We start from the raw sequence: 19514 nt of genomic DNA, 5'->3' as shown, positions 1-19514 counted from the left end.
CATTATCACCATGACTCTATCCAACAGTAAATTGCGTAGCACTCTGCAGACAATGAAAGCACAAAACTGGGTCCATACAAAGTTTCTACTTGTTTGAGGTATGTAAAACAAATCTGACATTGTAAATCAGCCAATGAAACCAAAACTCAACTTCAGAACATGGCCTAATGGGGATTAACCATGCTCCAGAAGGGATAAAATGTTTTGAGTAGTCAAGCAAGAGTTAAAGGGGGGGGCTCTCTGTGTGTTGGAGAAATAGACCTGCTTACCCAAGACAGCTTAGAGCAGGGGTGTCGAACTCGTTTGCAATGAAGGCTGGATCTGACATAAATGTCACCCATGTGTACCATAAAATTTAATGCCAGATACCAGAGATATAAACTTTATAAAAGACACAGGCAAATCCAATTAATGACATTATTTTTTACTCAAAATACAAATAATCAAAATACAAAATACAAACATGCTTAAAACATTTAACACTCCAACAGTATTTCCTTTATTTAACAAGTTGGTAACTGACAATTCTTGTTCTGAACTATTTCGTCAAAATCTGGAGTTAAAGGCTATTACATATTTCCATGTCAAGCAGTTAAGATTTCAGCTTCATTTATAAATGCCACCCTTCCTGCAACATTTACAAATATGACAATTCATTTAAATTCTCACACATACATTAATGAACAGTTGTGTACCAATCACCTCTAGGTTGAAAATCCCTATGGTCACCTACGCCCCCATTGTTTCAGCAGCCTCCTTGAAACTCAAATCAGGTAAAACTAGCAGCAGTTGTCATCTTAAACAGCTTACATCTTGATTCACAAGATTCAACAACAGTGAACATTTATAATCCTAAACAAACTTATTTCTAGCTAAGCATGCACAGGACCAAGTTATTACTCCCACTATACCCAATGAGCCTTACTCCCCGGACAGCACACTCCAAATTGCAGTTTTCTCCAGAAGGAAATATATTAGTACCTTACTCCCAAGTAAAGACTGTTATTTTAGGAGACTAGAGAACAATACTAAACAAATTCTATTCTGAATTCTACTCAGGTCTGTTCTGTCACTGGAAAGTGTCCTTAGGATTGCTGTAAGCAAGAATGTCATTTGCAATACCGCGAGTGGAAGAGAAAACACATGCAATTGCAACATCACTAATAAGATTCTTAAAGCCTCGGTTTAAAAAGGATCGAACATCAGGCTATACACTCAACACAGTTTTCCTGCTCCTGTATTGCAGCCACCCCCAAATTCCCAGCAACATGGACATTCACACAATCTCAACATCAGATCATCCCAGCAGTTCATCAGACTACACCAGATTCACACAAACATTCTCTTCCCATCCAGGACCAGTGATCCCATGCCAGCACCAAGTCACCTCTTCCAGCTAAACCATGCCTTGCAGCCACTGCCTCCAACTGTCCAGCATCCAGTTAACTCACTACCCACCCAGCCGCGATGGCAACTTGAACCAGCCGCCCTGACACTGGGAGCGAGTGGCCTCACCAGCACCAGGGCCCCTAGCGCACAACATTGTGGGAATTGTAGTTCACAGCCCAGGTTGAGAGCCAGAAGCCTTAGCTGGAAAGCTCCGAGTTGGTGCACCGTCAAAACGTGCACCCTGCTCACACCCTGGAGCAGACTCCAGACTCCTGCCTTTTCTCCCAGTTGCTCGCAGGCCAGATGAGAGTCCTGGAGAGACCAGATCCAGCCCACAGGCCATATGTTTGACACCCTGGTTTAAGAGAATGGGTTTTCCAAATTGTCCCATCCACCCATAATTCCTCAGACGGCCTCAACTGATTTCCTATAATCACACAGATAACTGCCCATCACAAAGATACAGAAATGCAAGGTTTCTGTATACTGTAGGAGAACTCTAAAAATGTAGCAGAACATTACCATGTAAATCTAAAAATAAAAAAGCAACACCCCCACCTGCCCTGGAGAACTTGCCTCTTATAAGGATTTGAATACTGAGGGCAACTGAATATTAGTAAAAAGGGAGATGGAGAGAGGAAGGGAGAAACAGAAAAGAAATCCACCTATTCAAGTCTCTAACAAATAGTAACCTGGTGCGGGAAAGTGAGGTTAGGGGACGCTCGCTGTGATGTATGTATCCTCTTATCCTAATTCACTACCACTATCACCAGTCTAATGCTACACTATTCTGAAGACTTCAACCAATCTGAAGACTCTTGACTACTTTGCTATATGCACATAAGTGTCTGAGGAGGCAGGTCAACTATTCAGAGTTGGTGTGAGAAACAGCATAGCAGCACTATATTAGTCATAGACAGAATTGCTCTGTAAATTGTTGAACTGCCACTTTACTTTCTTATTGTATGCAATACTCAAGTTATCACTTAATATCTATAAAATGATAATTGTCCAGAGTTTTCTGGATTTTGGAATATTAACTATCAATTGGGTTATTTCAGTAATGTCACTTTTGTAACTAAACAGAAACAAACTCCTCACATTTTACAAGTTAATCACAAATACAAATTCAAATGTATAAATTATGGTATAATTGCCACCTCATAGGCTAGCAAATGAGCTTTATGACACGTTCTCTCTGATTCATTACTTTCTTCTTTGCCACCATTGCATTAGTTGGATTGTGTCTGGCTCAAGTGTTTAAAGTGGTTCATGTCCTAATAACGCCTAAGTCCAATCCTGCCAAAGATGGAGATTTAGCACCTAGCTGAGATGTTTTTTATAAGGTTCTTTGCTGACAAGATCTCTTCCATCCGTTTTAACTTGGAGGCTACATTAGAGAGCAGATCCAGTATCTGAGCTGTCAGAAATGCCTGCTTATCCTTTTGTTATGGACAGTTTCAGATTGATCTTGCCAGGATGCTAACAGGATCCTGAGTAGGGGTGTGCGATTCAGGTTTCTAATTCGGGATAAATACCCAAATTAGACTTGATCTGTAAAGATTCGGGATTTCTGAATCAGGCCCAGCATGCTGGCCCTGATTCGGAAATGCTGAATCAAATCTTCCGAATCAAAGCACTTCGGTGCACTTTCAAACCCCACGGCTGGTTCCAGCTGACCAGCGGATGAGGATCCCCACGCTGGACAGCTCAAGTTTAAAGGGCCCTTTCCTGCACTTCAGCTGGCCGGCAGGGGGGAGCCCCCCACTGGCCAGCTGAAATTTAAAGGACCCTTTCTGTACCGCTTGCAAGCAGCACGTAAAGGGCCCTTCCCGTACTTCAGCTGGTTGGTGCACGGGGTGGGGTGGAGACTCCGAAGCAGGAAAACTGAATCTTTCTGACCCTGCTCACCCTAGTCCTGAGGACTCTTAGAGCCACCATACATGCTCCAGACACATGTCTACTCTGGCTTTTAAAATCTTGTTTGGAAAGGTAATTGAAGCCAGTTGTTTCCTCATTGAGGGGGGCTCTCCCTTAATCTCTGAAGCTGTCAGTTACTAGACTTTTGCTCAAAAGAACTTTATCGGCTAAGAATGAGGTGGCCAATTACAGACCACTCTTCAACTTGCCTTTTTTAGGGAAAGAGAGAGTGTGTGGTAGCGAAGTAACTACAGGGTTTCCTGGATGATACATCTGCCCTTGACCCATTTCAATCTCTTTTCAGGCCAAGATTTGAGATCGAGATGGCTTTAGTTGCACTGATGGATGATCTTCACTTGAAGTTGGACAAGGGACAATCTTCCTGTTGATACTGTTAGATCTTTCAGCAGCTTTCACACAGTTGATGGCTCCATTCTTATCCACTTGGTGGTAAAGGCATAGCCCTTCAGTAGTTTTTCTCTTTTCTGTCTGACTAGACACAGTTCCCACCAGATACGCAGAATCAACTAGATGGATTTGCCTTGTGGAGTGCCATAGGGTTCCATTTCCCTCCCCCATGCTCTTTAACACATATATGAGGCCACTGCATGAGATCATCCGGAACTCTGAGGTTGGGTATCATCAATATTCAGATGACCCCCAGCTCTGTATTTCAATATCTGAGCCTCTAGATGCACCCACCATGGTTCTGAACTGGTGCTTTAAGGGTGTGGTCAGGTGGCTAAGGCAGAACAAGCCAAAGCTGAATCCAGACAAGACAAAGGTAATGCAGGTTGGGAAGGCTATTCTAGAGAAGTTGAATCCACTTGTCCTAGTTGGGGTAAAGTTTGTTTTCTCCGAGCTGGTTAAGAGCTTGGGGGAGCTAATGGACCGTCCTGTTCTTTGAAAAGCAAGTTGGCTTGGTGGTCCAGAGTGACTTTATTTAGCTGAATGTGGTGCCAATCCTCAAACTACCTTGACTCAGCCAATCTGGCCATGCTGTAAGGCTATCTTCCAAAATGTAGCCTCTTTTGAGGCTTTAAGGAAATGCAATTCAATTTGATTAATACTATAAATGTTGAGTACTGTGCATTTATGGATTAAACATTTAAGCCTCTTTTGTCTTTATTGTCATTGCTGAATACCTAGGCTTTTGTTATTAAAACACAAGGAAAACAGAAATACAAAAATAGAGAACTGACATATTTAACTATGAATTTTACTTTTGTTACCTATTTACTATAGCAGTTCTAAACACAACAGCCTAAGACGTGTCCTTTGATATATAGAAAGTTATAAAGAAAAGAAAAACAGCTACTATCCAGTACATTCAGAGGTCATAACCAAGTCTCGTTTTGTCTGTGAGAAAAGAAGCCAGGAAATCCTCAGACTTGTGCATTCCTTCCACATCAACGTGATTTAGAATACTTGTTTGTCACACAAGATTGCCATTTTGCTAGGTCTGGATGGCACAGGATGGCTGAAGACAGTGAAGATGGAGGAGAGAAGGGCGTTAGCAGGACTCTGTGTTTGTGTGCATATGACGACAGGGAGGCAAAGCAGAGGGGGCTCTGAAGGTATAATCGATCTAAAAGCAATTAAGGTGGTCACAGTAATGACTGAAATTAATGATTCAGGCAATACGAGTATTTATTGGATCAAGGTGAGGGAGATGAATACCAGGAGGTGGATATTTCAGTAGACAAAGTAAAAAAAAAAAGATGACCAGAGCATAAATCAATTTCTGAAGAGGAGGTGGAAGGGAAAAAAAATCCTAGTTTTGCAATTGCTTAAAGGGAGAAATGACATGATAGCAGCAATTTAAACAGGTGGAACAAAGAAGTAACAAGGATGCATGCCTGTTTTACAGAGTGGATTAAGATACAGTATATAGAAGCTGAGAACTGGCCAGCTGTAGTTCCTAATGAGGCATAATCATGAGGTCTGAACCAATGGGCGGTAGGGGCACAAAAGTGGTTTCTAAATGAATAATTTAATAGTCTATGAGACTAAGCAGGTGGAAAAGGTAGCAAAACCAAAATAGTTTAAAGTTTCAAAAATGTTTAAAGCTTCAAATAATACCTGAGGTTCCAAAGATGACATCCCACGGTGAACTAATGGGCTGCTCTTCTCCTTGGGCTCCTCCTTCCTTATCCAGGCCTTGTATTCCTATCCCTGCTACAGTGCTCACCATCTCTAACTCAAGGTCAATCTAGGAGAAAAATACAAGCTGAATTAAATTGTGTTTTTTACCTTTTCTTCAACTGTATATAGTAATGAGACGGAAATTGTGCCTTTTTGTTACTGAGTTTATGAAATGCCATGCCTGGCATAACTTCTTCCACATTATTTGCAACTGCTTTGTTGCATTCACCTACTGTAGCTCTTCACATAAAAGATAAGGGGGGGAGGGATAAAAAGGTAGTTGCTTGTGAAGCAAAGAGTTCATCTATAGCTCTTCAATGACTGCTCTGAACTATTTTGGTTTTTAGATCAAGGGAATGGCTATTGAGCCAAGTAAAAAAAAGGCAAAGCAATTGATTCTTACAACCCCCCCTTATTTATTACATTTTCATTCTGCCCTTCTTCCAAGGAGCTCACAGCAACATACATAGGTCTCCCCTCCTCTATTTAACCCTCACTGCAACCCTGTGAGTTAGGCTAGACTGAGAGTGTGATTGGGCCAAAGTCACCCAGCAAGCTTAACGGTAGATTGGAGATTTGAATCTAGGTCTCCCATATCCTAGTTCAACACTTTAACCAACCAAACTGTTGTATTTCTCCTTATTAAAGGACAAATATCATGCCACTGAAGAGGTCATCCAAAGGCCTAATCCATGCTGTAAAATTATTACTGATGGGGCTTACTCACAAGAGACACTATAGCATAAGCTTTCAAGAACCACAGCTCACTTTGTCAGATGCATATGCTGCAATAAATTTGGTTAGTCTTAAAGGTGCTACGGAACTCTTGACTATTTTGCAACTACAGACTAACACGTCTAACTCCTCTGGATATATAATAACCTATAAAATAATCTATAACGAAATCTAACTTTTAAAAGGCAAATATTAAAATCCTTAAATCTATTTCTTGAATCAAGCAAGTTGTAAAGCATGACGTATTTGGCTGAAAAAAGCTACTTTAAACATCTTCCTCAAAATTTCTATTCCATGTATCTATTTGATACATTTTTAAAAATTTCACCCCACCTCCAAGGAGCTCATGGTAGAATACATGGATCTTTACTGCTCCATTTTATCCTCACAACTACCTTATGAGATAGGCCAGACTGAGAGAGAATGACTGGCCCATGGTCACTTAGTAAATTTCATGGTCTGAGTTTCCCATTCCTAGTCAGATACTATATCCACTATATTACACTGACTTAGAGATTCTGTTACTTTTGGGGGGGACAAGGTTTTTTTTTGTTTTTGAATTGGGAAGCCGCCTTTGGCATGGGTATTTTGGTAACCATCACACTCAAAATTCAAGATAATATGAGTAGTATTGATGTGTGGTGTATATATGGCTTCGTATGTGCAGGATACATCTTTTGTGCAGACTAGTTGATCGATTCAATTCCAACTCTGTGTGTGTGTGTGTGTGTGTGTATGAGAGAGAGAGAGAGAGAGAGAGAGAGAGAGAGAGAGAGAGAGAGAGAGAGAGAGAGAGAGAGAGAGAGAGAGAAGTGCCATCAAGTTGCAGCCGACTTATGGCAGTCCCTGCCAGGTTTTCAAAGCAAGAGATGTTCAGAGGGGATTTGCAATTGCCTGCCTCTGTTCAGCAACCCTGGTCTCCCTTGGTGTTCTCCCATCCAAGTACTAACCAGCACTGACCCTACTTAACTTACTAGATCTGGCAAGACCGGGCTATCCAGGTCAGGGTCTTGGGTATTCTACGCACATAGAAAAATGTCAACTAAGATATATCTTGTAGATATTGTAAAGATTTATTCATTGTATAACCCTGGAAATTAATAAAAATGGAATGTAGATGTGTCTCATGGAGAAGGGAGACAAAATACATGGTTTTGGAAAGCCAAAATATAATTATTTAAATTTAAAAACAGAATACAAGTCAGAGCAAAAACTACGTTATAATTGCATTCCTTTCCCTTAAGGAAAGCATAAAATTGTAACTAATCACTTGCCTTAAAAACCATATGCAAAGAGGAAAACATGAAAATCCCAAATATTTTTAAAATATATTTATATACCCCACACAATATTTTAGCTTCATATATATTTAGTAACTCCTGAAGTTGATTTGACATCAATTTCTGTCTCTAATTGGGAACAGAATTTGGCCATTATCCTTTAACATTTTTAACTAGGAAAGTTTACCTTCCTAATCAGATGGTTTTCTGTATCTGCTACATAAATAATATTGTTCTTTATGGCCACCCCCTGTGGTGAACTGAAAGATGCTTCTGAAAATATTCCATCTTGTCTTCCACTGTTTGGTCCTTAAAAGAACAAAAAGTAGAACTGCCAAGTTAGAGTTTACATTAAAAGATCACCAACAGACATACAGTTGCTCTAGAGTTGTGTTGCAGACCTTTCTAAGAATTTGAGAGACATAGTTGTGAAGTCTGCAGTTTTCCAACAGCCTATTTGAGAAATTAGGTTATAGCATAATATAGAAAGCCTTATCTGTTATATTGCCACAAGAGCAGAAATTGACATGGTAGGATGTAAATGGTTTAAATAAATTATTCAGTATATTTCCTATTTGTCCTCTTCAAGAAGAATTGATAGATGTTTTCTTCCAAAGAATATTCAAAACCTTATACACTCTTTTAGTACTAATCACAACAAACAGCTGTAGGTATATTACTGTATAAGTCATCACATGAAAACAGCACAGAACACAGAATTACACTTTTTTTACACCACAATACTGATCTTACCCAGTCTGTTACAATCACTCAACCATCTGTACCTAACTCTCCTTCTATATTAACCTGTATCATTTGCTGCAAAGAACAGAAGGGATGCAACTGCACAAGTACAAATGGAAAATACTATGAGAAATCCTCTTCTCAAGTCTTGCTCTGTGTTCCCTTCACCTGCTGAGGTGAATAATGACCAGGAATTAAGTGCCCATCTTATTCTCCTTTAGGCACCAGGACAAAATATAGAAGGAGACAGACAAGCCAGAACGTGTCCAGAGGAGGGCAACGAAGATGGTGAGGGGTCTGGAGACGAAGTCCTATGAGGAAAGATTGAAGGAGCTCGGCATGTTTAGCTTAGGGAGGAGACAACTGAGAGGTGATATGATAACCATCTTCAGGTACCTGAAGGGCTGTCATATAGAAGATGGCGCAGAGCTGTTTTCTGTTGCCCCAGAACCAACAGGTAGAAATTAAATCAAAAGAGTGTTTGGCAAAACATTAGGAAGAGTTTCCTGACAGAATGGTCCCGCAGTGGAACAGGCTTCCTCAGGAGGTGGTGGGCATTCCTTTGGAGGTTTTTAAGCAGAGGCTAGATGGCCACCTGACAGCAATGCTTATTCTGTGAACCAAGGCAGATCATGAGAGGGAGGGCAGGAAGGGTTACATCAGTTCTTAGTTCCCGTGGCCCCTTCTTGCATGCCCAGGGTAAGGCTGATCATCACCTTGGGGTCAGGTAGCAATTTTCCCCAGGCCAGTTTGGCTAGGGATCCTGATGGTGTTTTGCCATCTTCTGGGACTGGAGCAAGGGTCACTGAGTGTGTGCGTGTGTATATATGCGCAGGGGGAGGTATTTGTGAATTTCCTGCATTGTGCAGGGGGTTGGATTAGATGACCCTAGAGGTCCCTTCCAACCCTATGATTCTATTTCTTCTTACACAGGCATTTAACTGAGAGGTCCCATTTTTTTAATCAGTTGTATGTTTTGCTTCTACAGTAAAACACTGTGGAGCATTTTATGAACTGCTGCTGCATACTGTTTCATGGTTTTTTTCGCCTAGCTGTTTTTATGCTGTGAGGTTTTTATGGCTTGTTTTTATGTTGTGGCTATATGATTTGATAGTGCCATTTTATCTATGAGCTGCATTAAGCAGGTCTCAGGAGAGGAGGCATATACATTTTCCAAACAAATAAATGCTTTGGTAAAATACTTTCATCTTTATTACTGGGTTTGTAGTTTGGGATGCTTTAATTCCTCAGGCTGCCAATAGTTTGTGGGCTATAAAATGTGTGTCTGTTTTCAACCATTAAGCATGTATCTTCAGACTGGCCTAATACAATAAATACTAAATGATAGCTAAATAAGTATTCCCAAGCAAATTTGTTTTTAATTCTGCCAATGGTACAGTATTAGAAGTTGTACAAGTAACAGAGAATTCAAAATGTACCGTGACAGTTTAGTCACTTTACCCTTACCTCCAATAATGTGCAGAATTTGGCCACTTTTCCTGACAACCAATATCCTGTGATGTCCAGTGTCTGCTATTACCAATCTGTCCTCAGAATTGTCCACTGTAACTTTTCCAGGAAACAACAGAGGAGAAGGTGGCAAAGAGTCTTTATAGAGCTGTATTCTAATTATATTAGTTTTGATCTGTCCTTGCTCTCTATAATACTTTAGGGTTATGGATGTAAATAGAAATAGTTTCTCCTTGTGTCCTTCACCAACCAGAGTAAACAGCATGTTCCCACGAGGGCCAACGATGACCAGGGTTGGCCAGCAGGACACATCTAGCTCGTGCCAGAGGGTTGCATCTGCATCGTTTACCACAGGATGAGTGATGTTGTGTCTGAGAACAGCACTTTTGATGTTATCCAGAATCCTTTCATTTGGAAATTTTGCTGAGTGCACACCAACAACAAGGAGACCATCTGAAAGCACATATTTCAAAAAATGAAGACTACATGCAGGCAATTAAAAAGACAATAAAATGTAGATAATTACAACAACAACAACAACTGCACTTATATACTGCTCTTCTAGACAGATCAGAGCCCCACTCAGAGCACAAAGTCAGTGTTATTATTACCCCCACAATACAGTGGGGAGCTGGGACTAAGAAAAGTGGCTTATCCAAGGCCACCTACTGAGCTAACAGCAGTAGTAGGATTCAAACCAGCAGTGCTGCTTCACAGCCCAAACACTTAACCAGTAGGGTACTCCAGGTCTTTGTGGCTCTTGCACCATAATAAACCCTTCTATTTTGTGATGGCAAGGCCGATAAGAAGTGAGCTGAGAGGTCACCTCGGATTCCTTGGGCTACATCCCAGCAGTGTATAATGTGCTCTTCACCTCTGACACTGTGTAGTTCAGTTCCTCCTTAATTGAAAAACACTGCAAAGTCCCTGCACAGTCATAGGGAACTCTGAGCATGCTGTTATCTTGGATAGGCTTGGGACAGATTGAAGGCTCAGGCAAAGCAATGGCTATAATAGGCTGAAGGGCTATCTGGAAGCATTGTTTTTATGTCACTCTGTACAATGTTAAGCAACATAGATTGTTTCTGACTTTCTTTTGTACTTTTATGAGTATAATAAGGTAGGGAGAATATTTTTGATCCCAAGAGATATAGTGTGATGGAATCTGGGTTATGCAATACACCTTAGGAAGGCAGGAAAGGAATAGAAAAATTGAGAAATATGAGGAAGCCTCCTGGAAACAGACTTCAACAAAGAAATGAAGATTTGAAACAGCAATCCACTGCAATGTACAGACACATTAGGATTTGAAAACCTTGTCCTGACTCAAGAACACAAAAACAAGAAGTGCAAGATAGTTTTGTATATTTTGTTTCCTTGTACCATCGCTTTCTCTTTGCTTACCACAACCTTCAGTTGGAACCCTTTCCATATTAACCTTTTTGTTTGCTTTCAGATCAAACAGGCAAGTGTTGCTTGATGCTCACAGATGCAAAAGCAAACTAGAGTATTGCGTCTCACTCAAGGCTGCGGACTTGGGATTATTTGTCTTATGTACACGATTTGGCTGCAGAAAGATGCAATACACAATAATCTTGAGAACAGAGGTATGCCATGGCTTCTCCATCTGCATCACAATAGTAAGGCTAGAGAGAGCAACTTAGCATACATTGTTATTAGGATTAGGGAATGATGACCAACATGCAACCACTGTTCTTATCCACACCAATTTTAGGGCACAGCTGGCCTACTTATTGCTGACGGAGGAAACATGGCACTACCAAGTTTTCTCTAGTCTGACTGTATGTCATTACATAAAGGACAGAAAATTCCAAACTGACTTTTCCAGGAAGCAAAGCTTCCCATTTTAAATTTCATCTCACATTGCTGAGTTTAATTACTTTTAAAATAAGCACATGAATATTTATATTCTACTGAAGCCTAGCCAACAAACTCAGCCCAGAAGTAAAGCCAAATTAACACAGTGCATTGTAAAAATATGAATAAAAATGGCTTATAATTAACCAGGCAAACATACAACATTCACTGGAGCTCCTCTCTCTCTTAGAGCTCTACGCTCATTTTGGTGGATTGTTTCCACCAAAAGCCATGGCTTTAAGCTTTTCCTTCAACTTCGTTAAAATGTAAATGGTGTCTTAAAATAACATATTCAGCTGTCATAAGCAATGTCCAACTTACTTTCTGAGGCATTTAAGGGAAATTATTATGAAATGAATAATAACATGCAGATAGATTTCACACTACAGGGCAGAGCCTTTCTCCACATCTTCTAAGTAACAATACTGTGTCAGATCATTCTTACTGGATAAAGAAATATAACTGTGTTCTCAACACCATATGTTAATTTTCAGTGAAATGATCAAGTCACTAAACTTTATTTCAGGATCTACCTGTACCCCCTAATACCCTGTTTTTCTAACCTATGGAACAGACAGTAGGAAATTATAATATGAAGACATTGATGTTATTGAAGAAGGTAGATATCCTGCTATTTAATTTTTATGGTCATTTTGGCAGTTTTCCTAAAATTTCAGTTTTCAGTTTCAGTTCAAAATTTCTGGGAATTTTACATCTAATTACAGTCAAATTTTAGCGTGTTAAAAGTAGATTAATTTACTTAACTATATTAGGGAAAAATCTGTTTAAAAGTTATGGAGTTAATAAAACCTGTACCAATCAATCTGACATATTCACTGAATTGTCATTCTCCATCCAATTGACTCACAGAGCCAAGTTCAATTTCAGCTTTAATAACAGATAAAAGAATTGTTAAATCACCCTTTTAGTACCTCAGGCAGAAAATCTCTTTGTCCTTCTGCTGTGCACTGACATTGTTTTTTTTTTAACTATTTATTTTTCATTTTACAATTTACAATATTCATAAATACATATAACAATAATACAAGAAACAAACCTTGGAACGGTCAATAACAATAACAAAGCCAATGTAATAGACTACAAAAACAGTGCAAGGGGGAACAGTGAGGAGATATTCTCATAATATAGCTAAGAAGCTAAAAGTATTGATGTCAGCATTAGGCAGTTGATTAGTATTGTGTAAGTAATTCAAAAAGGGCAACCATTGCGTAAAGAATGATGACTGATACTGTGGTTTATCAATAGAATGAAGGTGGTCTGCTATTTTTTCCATAATAAAAATATCCCATACTTTCTGAACCCACTGTTGTAGCTTCGGAAGCTTGTCTGATTTCCAGTGTGCTGCTAGAAGCATTTTTGCAGCAGCAAGTAACATAAATATTAAATTTTTCCGCACCTTTGGTATGACAGGGTCTTCCCAAAGACCCAGCAAAATTGATTCTGGAGTCATGAGCAGTTCATAATCTGTAATCTCCTTAATTTTCCTTGAAATTAAGTCCCAGAATGATTGGATCTTGGGGCAAGACCACCACAAATGGATATAGTCACCAATTTGACCACACTTTTTCCAACACAGCGGTGTTAAATTGGGATTAATTTGGTGTAGTAATTGAGGAGTCATGTACCATCTCGACAACAATTTAAAAGAAGACATTTTGATATTGATTGCGTTCGAATTTAGGGGCTTGCCAGACCATATTGTGGACCATTGCTCCTCTGTTAAGGGGGTACTGCAGTCCGTATTCCATTTCAATTGGTACCTTAATGAGGATTGATCATTCTGTGAGTTTAAATTAGAATAGATGCTAGCTATGAGGCCTTTACGATGAGGTTCTATTTTTTTTAATAAACGTTCAAAATCTGTAAACTCCCGTTTCCAGGAGTCGACAAATAATTGGCTGCCTATAAGGTGAGATAATTGTAAGTATTGATACCAAGGGACCACAACCTCTGTATCCCCTTCTATTTGCTCCTTAGTTAGGATGGCCCCATGTTTGGTGATGTCAATGATCCTAGATCTCTTAATTACCTTCCATTGCTGAAATGAAATTAAATCCTGACCTGGTGGAAACCACGATTGGTCCAGGAAGGATGATAGTGGTGACGGTGTAGGAGCTAGATAGTTTCTTACCCTGTCCCATACAGATATAGTAGATTTCAAAAATGGATTGGCAAGAGTTTGGGTAGGCCTGTGTTTAGGGTCTGTCCAAATTATATCCTTTATATCATGGGGAAGAAGATGTGCAGTTTCAGCATATGTCCAGTCTGAACTATCTGAGGAATGCAAAAGAAGCACTATGTTTGCTAGCTGTGCTGCCATATAATAACATTTTAGGTCTGGAATAGCCAAGCCACCCTTTTTGGTTGAACGTTTCATGGTTGAAAAATTAAGTCTAGGACGTTTATTAGCCCAAATAAATTTATTTATAAGAGTTTGCCACTTTTGGATATCTTGATCAGTGAGATTAATAGGCAGCATACGAAAATTAAATAAGAAAAGTGGTAAAATCATGGTTTTGACCAGTTGTATTCTTTCAGCCCAGGATAAAGTCAACTTGCTCCATTCTTTAAATTCACCTATAACTTTGAGTTCTAGGGTTTTAAAATTAGATTCCTTTAAATTTGCTAGGTTGACAGGGATCGTGATTCCTAAATAGACCCAGTTCTTGCTGATCCATTGGTATTCATAATTGGAGGCTATCTGAGCTTGTGTGTCTGGGGATAAATTAATAGGATAAATTTCAGATTTAGATTTATTAATTTTAAGACCTGATAGTTGACCAAAGGTATGTAACTTGTCTTCCAAGGGAGGTAATGAAGCAGAAGGGTGAGAGATATACAGAACCATATCATCAGCAAAGAGAGAAATTTTATATTCATGACTTTTTATTCTAATGCCTTTGATCTCCGCTGATTGTCTTATGGATTCCGACAGAGGTTCTATAGCAAGGGCGAACAGTAGTGGTGACAAGGGGCAGCCCTGCCTGGTCCCTCTTGTAAGTTTAATATCCTTTGAATTTATACCATTTATTTTTAACCGGGCCGTAGGGTTGGCATAAAGTAAGCTGATTGATCGTATAAAAGTTTGGCCAAAACCCATTTTTGACAGGAGTCTCAGAAGGTAATTAGTTTCCAAGCTGTCAAACGCTTTTTCTGCATCAAGTGACAACAAGAGAGCCTCCATTTGATAGGTAATGCAATGATTGATTATATTAAGAGATTTACGCACATTGTCTGCCATGTTTCTGTGTGGAATGAAGCCGGTTTGGTCAGGGTGAACGTAATGATTAATGATTTTGTTTAATCTGTTGGCCAATATAGCTGTAAAGATTTTAGCATCCTGATTCAGCAAAGAAATCGGACGATAGGATGATGGGAGGGTGGAGGGCAATGCGCACGCGCTAGCGTTTGGACGCCTTGTCTCCACTCTCCCGAGGACATCCAAGTTAACAGCTTTAAAAGAATGTAAACTGCTGATTGAAACTGCTGAAACTGATTTATGAGACGTCTGGCACAACAAGAAGAAGCTTGGTGAAAAGAATAGGTGAGAGGATAACAGAACTTGTTTAGTTTTAAAAGGGAAGGGAGGACGAGCCGAGACAGATAACATGGCGGCTACTGTGAAAGGCTTATCAGAACAACTGGCACAATTTCAAGCACTAATGCTTGACTCCCAGACCAAAATACAAACTTCTTTAACTGAGCTAACAGCAGAAATGAGAAATTTGGGCTCAGAGGTTAAATTGGTGGCAGGCATTGCATCGGAAGCCAAGGCTCTTGCGCAACAGAACAAAGTGGAGATTGATTCATTGAAAAAACAATACGTAGACTTATCCGACCGTAATAGGAGGGGGAGCATTATTTTCTTTGGTATTTCTGAAGAAGTTAAAGCATGTGATTTAGAGCGGACCCTGGTGGGATGGTTATCACAACAGGAGCTGGAAATAGAAGAAGAAGATATTGAACGTGCCCACAGACTCCAAACAAGAAGAATGGGGGGGGAACCGCGCCCGGTGATAATGAAGCTTGTGAGGGAGAAGTTACAGCAGAGGATATTCAAAACACTCAAGAAAAATAAAGAGCTGACATTTAAAGGCAGAAGGGTTTATGTGAAGGAAGATTTTTGCAAAGAAACGCTTTATCAAAGGACTCAAATGAAACCTTTTGCACAGAAACTTAACCAAAGCAACATTAAATTCAGCTGGGCGTACCCAGCATCCCTGGTTATTTACCAAGAGGGGAGGAGGCTTTGTGCGAGGAACCCTGAAGAGGCACGGGACCTATTAGAAACTTTGGGAGTAAATGTGAGGAATACTGAGTCAATCCCGATGGATGAAACGCATCAACCTCGGCCACAGCAACCGGACTCTGAGGAAGGTCCATCTAACCGTCAGGACAAGAGGCCAAGACTGTCTCGAGACTGAAACATATTAAGGGAAGTATACAAACAAAATTAAAATAGTATTAAAATGGTTATTAATATAACTCGGGGAGTGGAGGGTGCGCTTACCCCAGATGTGTAGAGAAGGGATGAGTACTCATCCCCAGCTCATGGCTCTACACAAGGGAAGGGGAGGGGGAGGGAGGGGGAAGGGAAGGGAAGTTGGGTATACAAAGGGGAATATCAAACTAAATATCGGGCCAGGGGAACAAAGGGAAGGTAAATCTGAGTTTGAAAATGGATAAAACGCTACAGGTGCTGACACTGAACGTCAATGGTCTGGGTTCGGATTTAAAAAGGTATAAACTTCTTAGATTTCTTAAACAACAGAATATAGATATAGCATGGCTCCAGGAAACACATAAGTCAAAGAAAGATAAAAGACCTTTATTCAGAGACCCTAATTGGGGGATCTTGGCAGAGGCACGTGGATCATCAAAATCAAGAGGTGTGGCAATTCTGGCTCACAAGAGGAATGATATAAGAGTAATAGAAGTGATAAGAGATGCTGAAGGGAGGTTCATAATGGTTAAATGCCTGGTTGAAAATAGATTAACAACATTGATAAACATATATGCTCCAAATATGGGACAGAAAACCTTTTTATTAAAGGTATTAAAAAAAGCGCGTAGCTTCTCTGAAGGAGAGGTAATTTTGGCAGGAGATTTAAATAAGGATTTTAATAAAGATAACATAATTAATTGGAAACAATGGGATCTGACTGAAGTACACAAAGTTCTTAACCTAGTGCCCAAACCCACATATTTTTCAAGTAGACATAAAACCACCTCATGTTTAGACTATGTACTTATAAATAGAATGAGTACCTGGGAGGTAAAAAGAGTAACCACCCATCCAACATGGATTTCAGACCACGCCCCGGTAAGTGTAGAAATAATACTAATGCATAAACAAGTTAGAAGACCATGGAGATACAACAACATGATTATGGCTAGGGAGGAGGACAAGCGATATATTACGGATCAAATAAAGCTATACTTCAAAGAGAACAGAGGAACAGTGGAGACAAATACACTATGGGATGCGGCTAAGGCGGTAATTAGAGGGCAATGTATTATGAAAGAAAAGGAGATAAGGAAAAAATGGCATGCCGATAGGGAAGGGAAACTACAGGAATTAAGTAAGTTGCAAGAGGACCAAATAAAGAAATTTTGCCCCAATAGACATAAATTAATTAGGGAACTGCGGAAAAAACTGGATGTTCTTGACTCCATGGCATTATGGAAAAAGCAGGTTATGGTAAAAAACGAATACCAGAGAAATACACTTAATTCACGAAGGAGGCTTGAGGAGGATGTAAAGTGTCAAGAGATTGAGCAGGCGATAGGTAGCTTAAAGACAGGTAGATCTCCAGGGTTAGATGGTTTTTCAGCTGAATTTTATAAGGAAATGAAAGAGGTATTGATCCCTGAATTACAAGAAGTATTTAATAATATACTAAAAGGAGGAAAGGCCCCGGATACCTGGAGGAAAGCAGAAATAACGGTGATTTTGAAACCTAAGAGAGACCCCCAAGAAGTGGGTTCATATAGACCGATTAGCCTGCTGAATCAGGATTATAAACTCTTTGCCAAAATATTGGCAAATAGACTTAAGAATATTATTCGGAAAGTGATAAAAGAGGATCAATACGGTTTTATGGAGGGTAGAAACATTGCACACCCAATAAGAAATTTAATCAATGTCTTGTGTCATAGTAAATTTAGGAAACTGGCTTTATTAAAATTAGATGTTTATAAAGCTTTTGATACACTGTCATATCAATTTTTATGGACAGTTATGGCCAAATATGGAATTAGTCAATCAATTATACAAGTATTCCAGGAAATATATAGAGAAGGCACAGCGGTAGTTAGACTCAATGGGGAACATACCTCACAATTCTCAATTCAGAGAGGAGTTAGGCAAGGATGTCCGCTTTCCCCGTTCCTCTTCATAATGGCTATAGAACAACTAGCTCAACGCATTAGGAACTCTGGGAGGATAGAGGGATGTCAAATAGGCAAGGAAGAAATTAAATTAAACTTATTTGCAGATGACCTGATCATAGTTATATCTAATCCGAAAGAAGGAGTCAAAGAGACAAAAATTATATTAGAAGACTTTGAGTTAAACTCAGGATTAAAAGTTAATATGGCAAAATCAGAGATAATGTATATTAATGTGAGGATGGAAGAAAGGAAAGCGATACATAAATGGACAGGAATAGGTTTAGGGGTCAAGAAATTCAGATATTTAGGGATAGATATAGTTAAAAATGTTAATAAGATGGTAGAGAGGAATTATAATCGGACGTGGAACACAATATTGAAAGAAATGAGGAGGTGGGGCAAGAAGACATTAAGCATAACAGCTAGGATTAATATAGTGAAAATGTTCTGGACCCCAAAGTTATTATATTTGTTTCAAACGATACCTTTAGAAATCAATAGACAAAAAATTAACAGTTGGAATGCGAGAATAAAAGAATGGGTCTTTGGCAGTAAAAAAAGTAGGGTTTCTAGATATTTCGTATATGCTCATAGATCTGACATGGGATGGGGTGTCCCAGAACTGGGAAATTATTATGAAGCATTTCAAATAAAAACATTAATGGAAATAGGGGAGAGAAGTGAACAAAAATGGGTTAGAATCGAGAATGAGGCAAATAAAGGGGTTGGAAGATTTGGAGTATTTACAGGAGGAAAGTTTAAATACAGTATGTTAGAACCGGGACCGAGAAAAACAGCATTAATGATTTGGAGGAAATGGCAACCGAAATGGTTAAAGGGAGTATCTAAACAAGTATTATTAGAGGCATTGGATGAGGAGGAGGAAGATGAGAAGTGGTGGAGATTACTTAAACAGAAAGGGTACACTAGATTGCAAGATATACTATGTGGGCAGTCACTTAAACCATTACAAACATTACATGATGAAATAGGAAGGCAATATTGGTTGAAGCTAATAGGTTTACATAATAGACTTAAAAAGATAATCGAAAATAGGACTCTGACGGCGGGGGAACCAATGGAGGAGTTATTAAAGGTGATGATAAACACAAAAAGAGGATTAGCAGGCAAGATATATAGAAGGATGATGTCTGATAAAGATCGGACAAGAACCCTCCTTCAGGGGAAGTGGAGCGTAGAAATTAGTCTAGCGGATAGAAGGGTTGACAGAATTATAAAAGGTATACAGGAGATAAAAGTGCATAAATTCAGAGAGCTGGAATTGAAATTCTACACGAAGTGGTATAGAACCCCGGCTATATTAGCTAATATGTTCTCAAGACTAAGTTCAAACTGTTGGCACTGCAGAAACGGGAAAGGATGGTACTCCCATATGTGGTGGGAGTGTGCAGAAGTTAAAGCTTTTTGGGAGAAGGTAACAGAGCAACTTTATAAGTTCTTCGCAATAAGACCAAAGATAGACCCAGAATTGATGTTAGGTAGTACTTTAGGTCATAAAGATATCAGAAAAGAAGAACA

General features: G+C 39.4%; 1 protein-coding gene across 1 annotated transcript in view; it reads right to left on the bottom strand.

The window, feature by feature from the left end:
- Positions 1-19514, bottom strand: part of NHLRC2 (NHL repeat containing 2) — a 63965-nt gene that overhangs the window by 26631 nt on the left and 17820 nt on the right. The window contains exons 3-5 of the mRNA XM_054983493.1: positions 9681-10136; positions 7657-7778; positions 5392-5521 (exon numbers count right to left, since the gene is read on the bottom strand). Of these exons, the coding sequence (XP_054839468.1) occupies positions 5392-5521; positions 7657-7778; positions 9681-10136 (708 nt within the window). The remainder of the gene's footprint in view (positions 1-5391; positions 5522-7656; positions 7779-9680; positions 10137-19514) is intronic.

This window comes from Eublepharis macularius, chromosome 6 (assembly GCF_028583425.1).
Source record: "Eublepharis macularius isolate TG4126 chromosome 6, MPM_Emac_v1.0, whole genome shotgun sequence".
NCBI classification, from domain to species: domain Eukaryota; kingdom Metazoa; phylum Chordata; class Lepidosauria; order Squamata; family Eublepharidae; genus Eublepharis; species Eublepharis macularius.
Note: the sequence above shows the minus strand (reverse complement) of the source record. Positions and strands in the feature narration are given on the sequence as shown.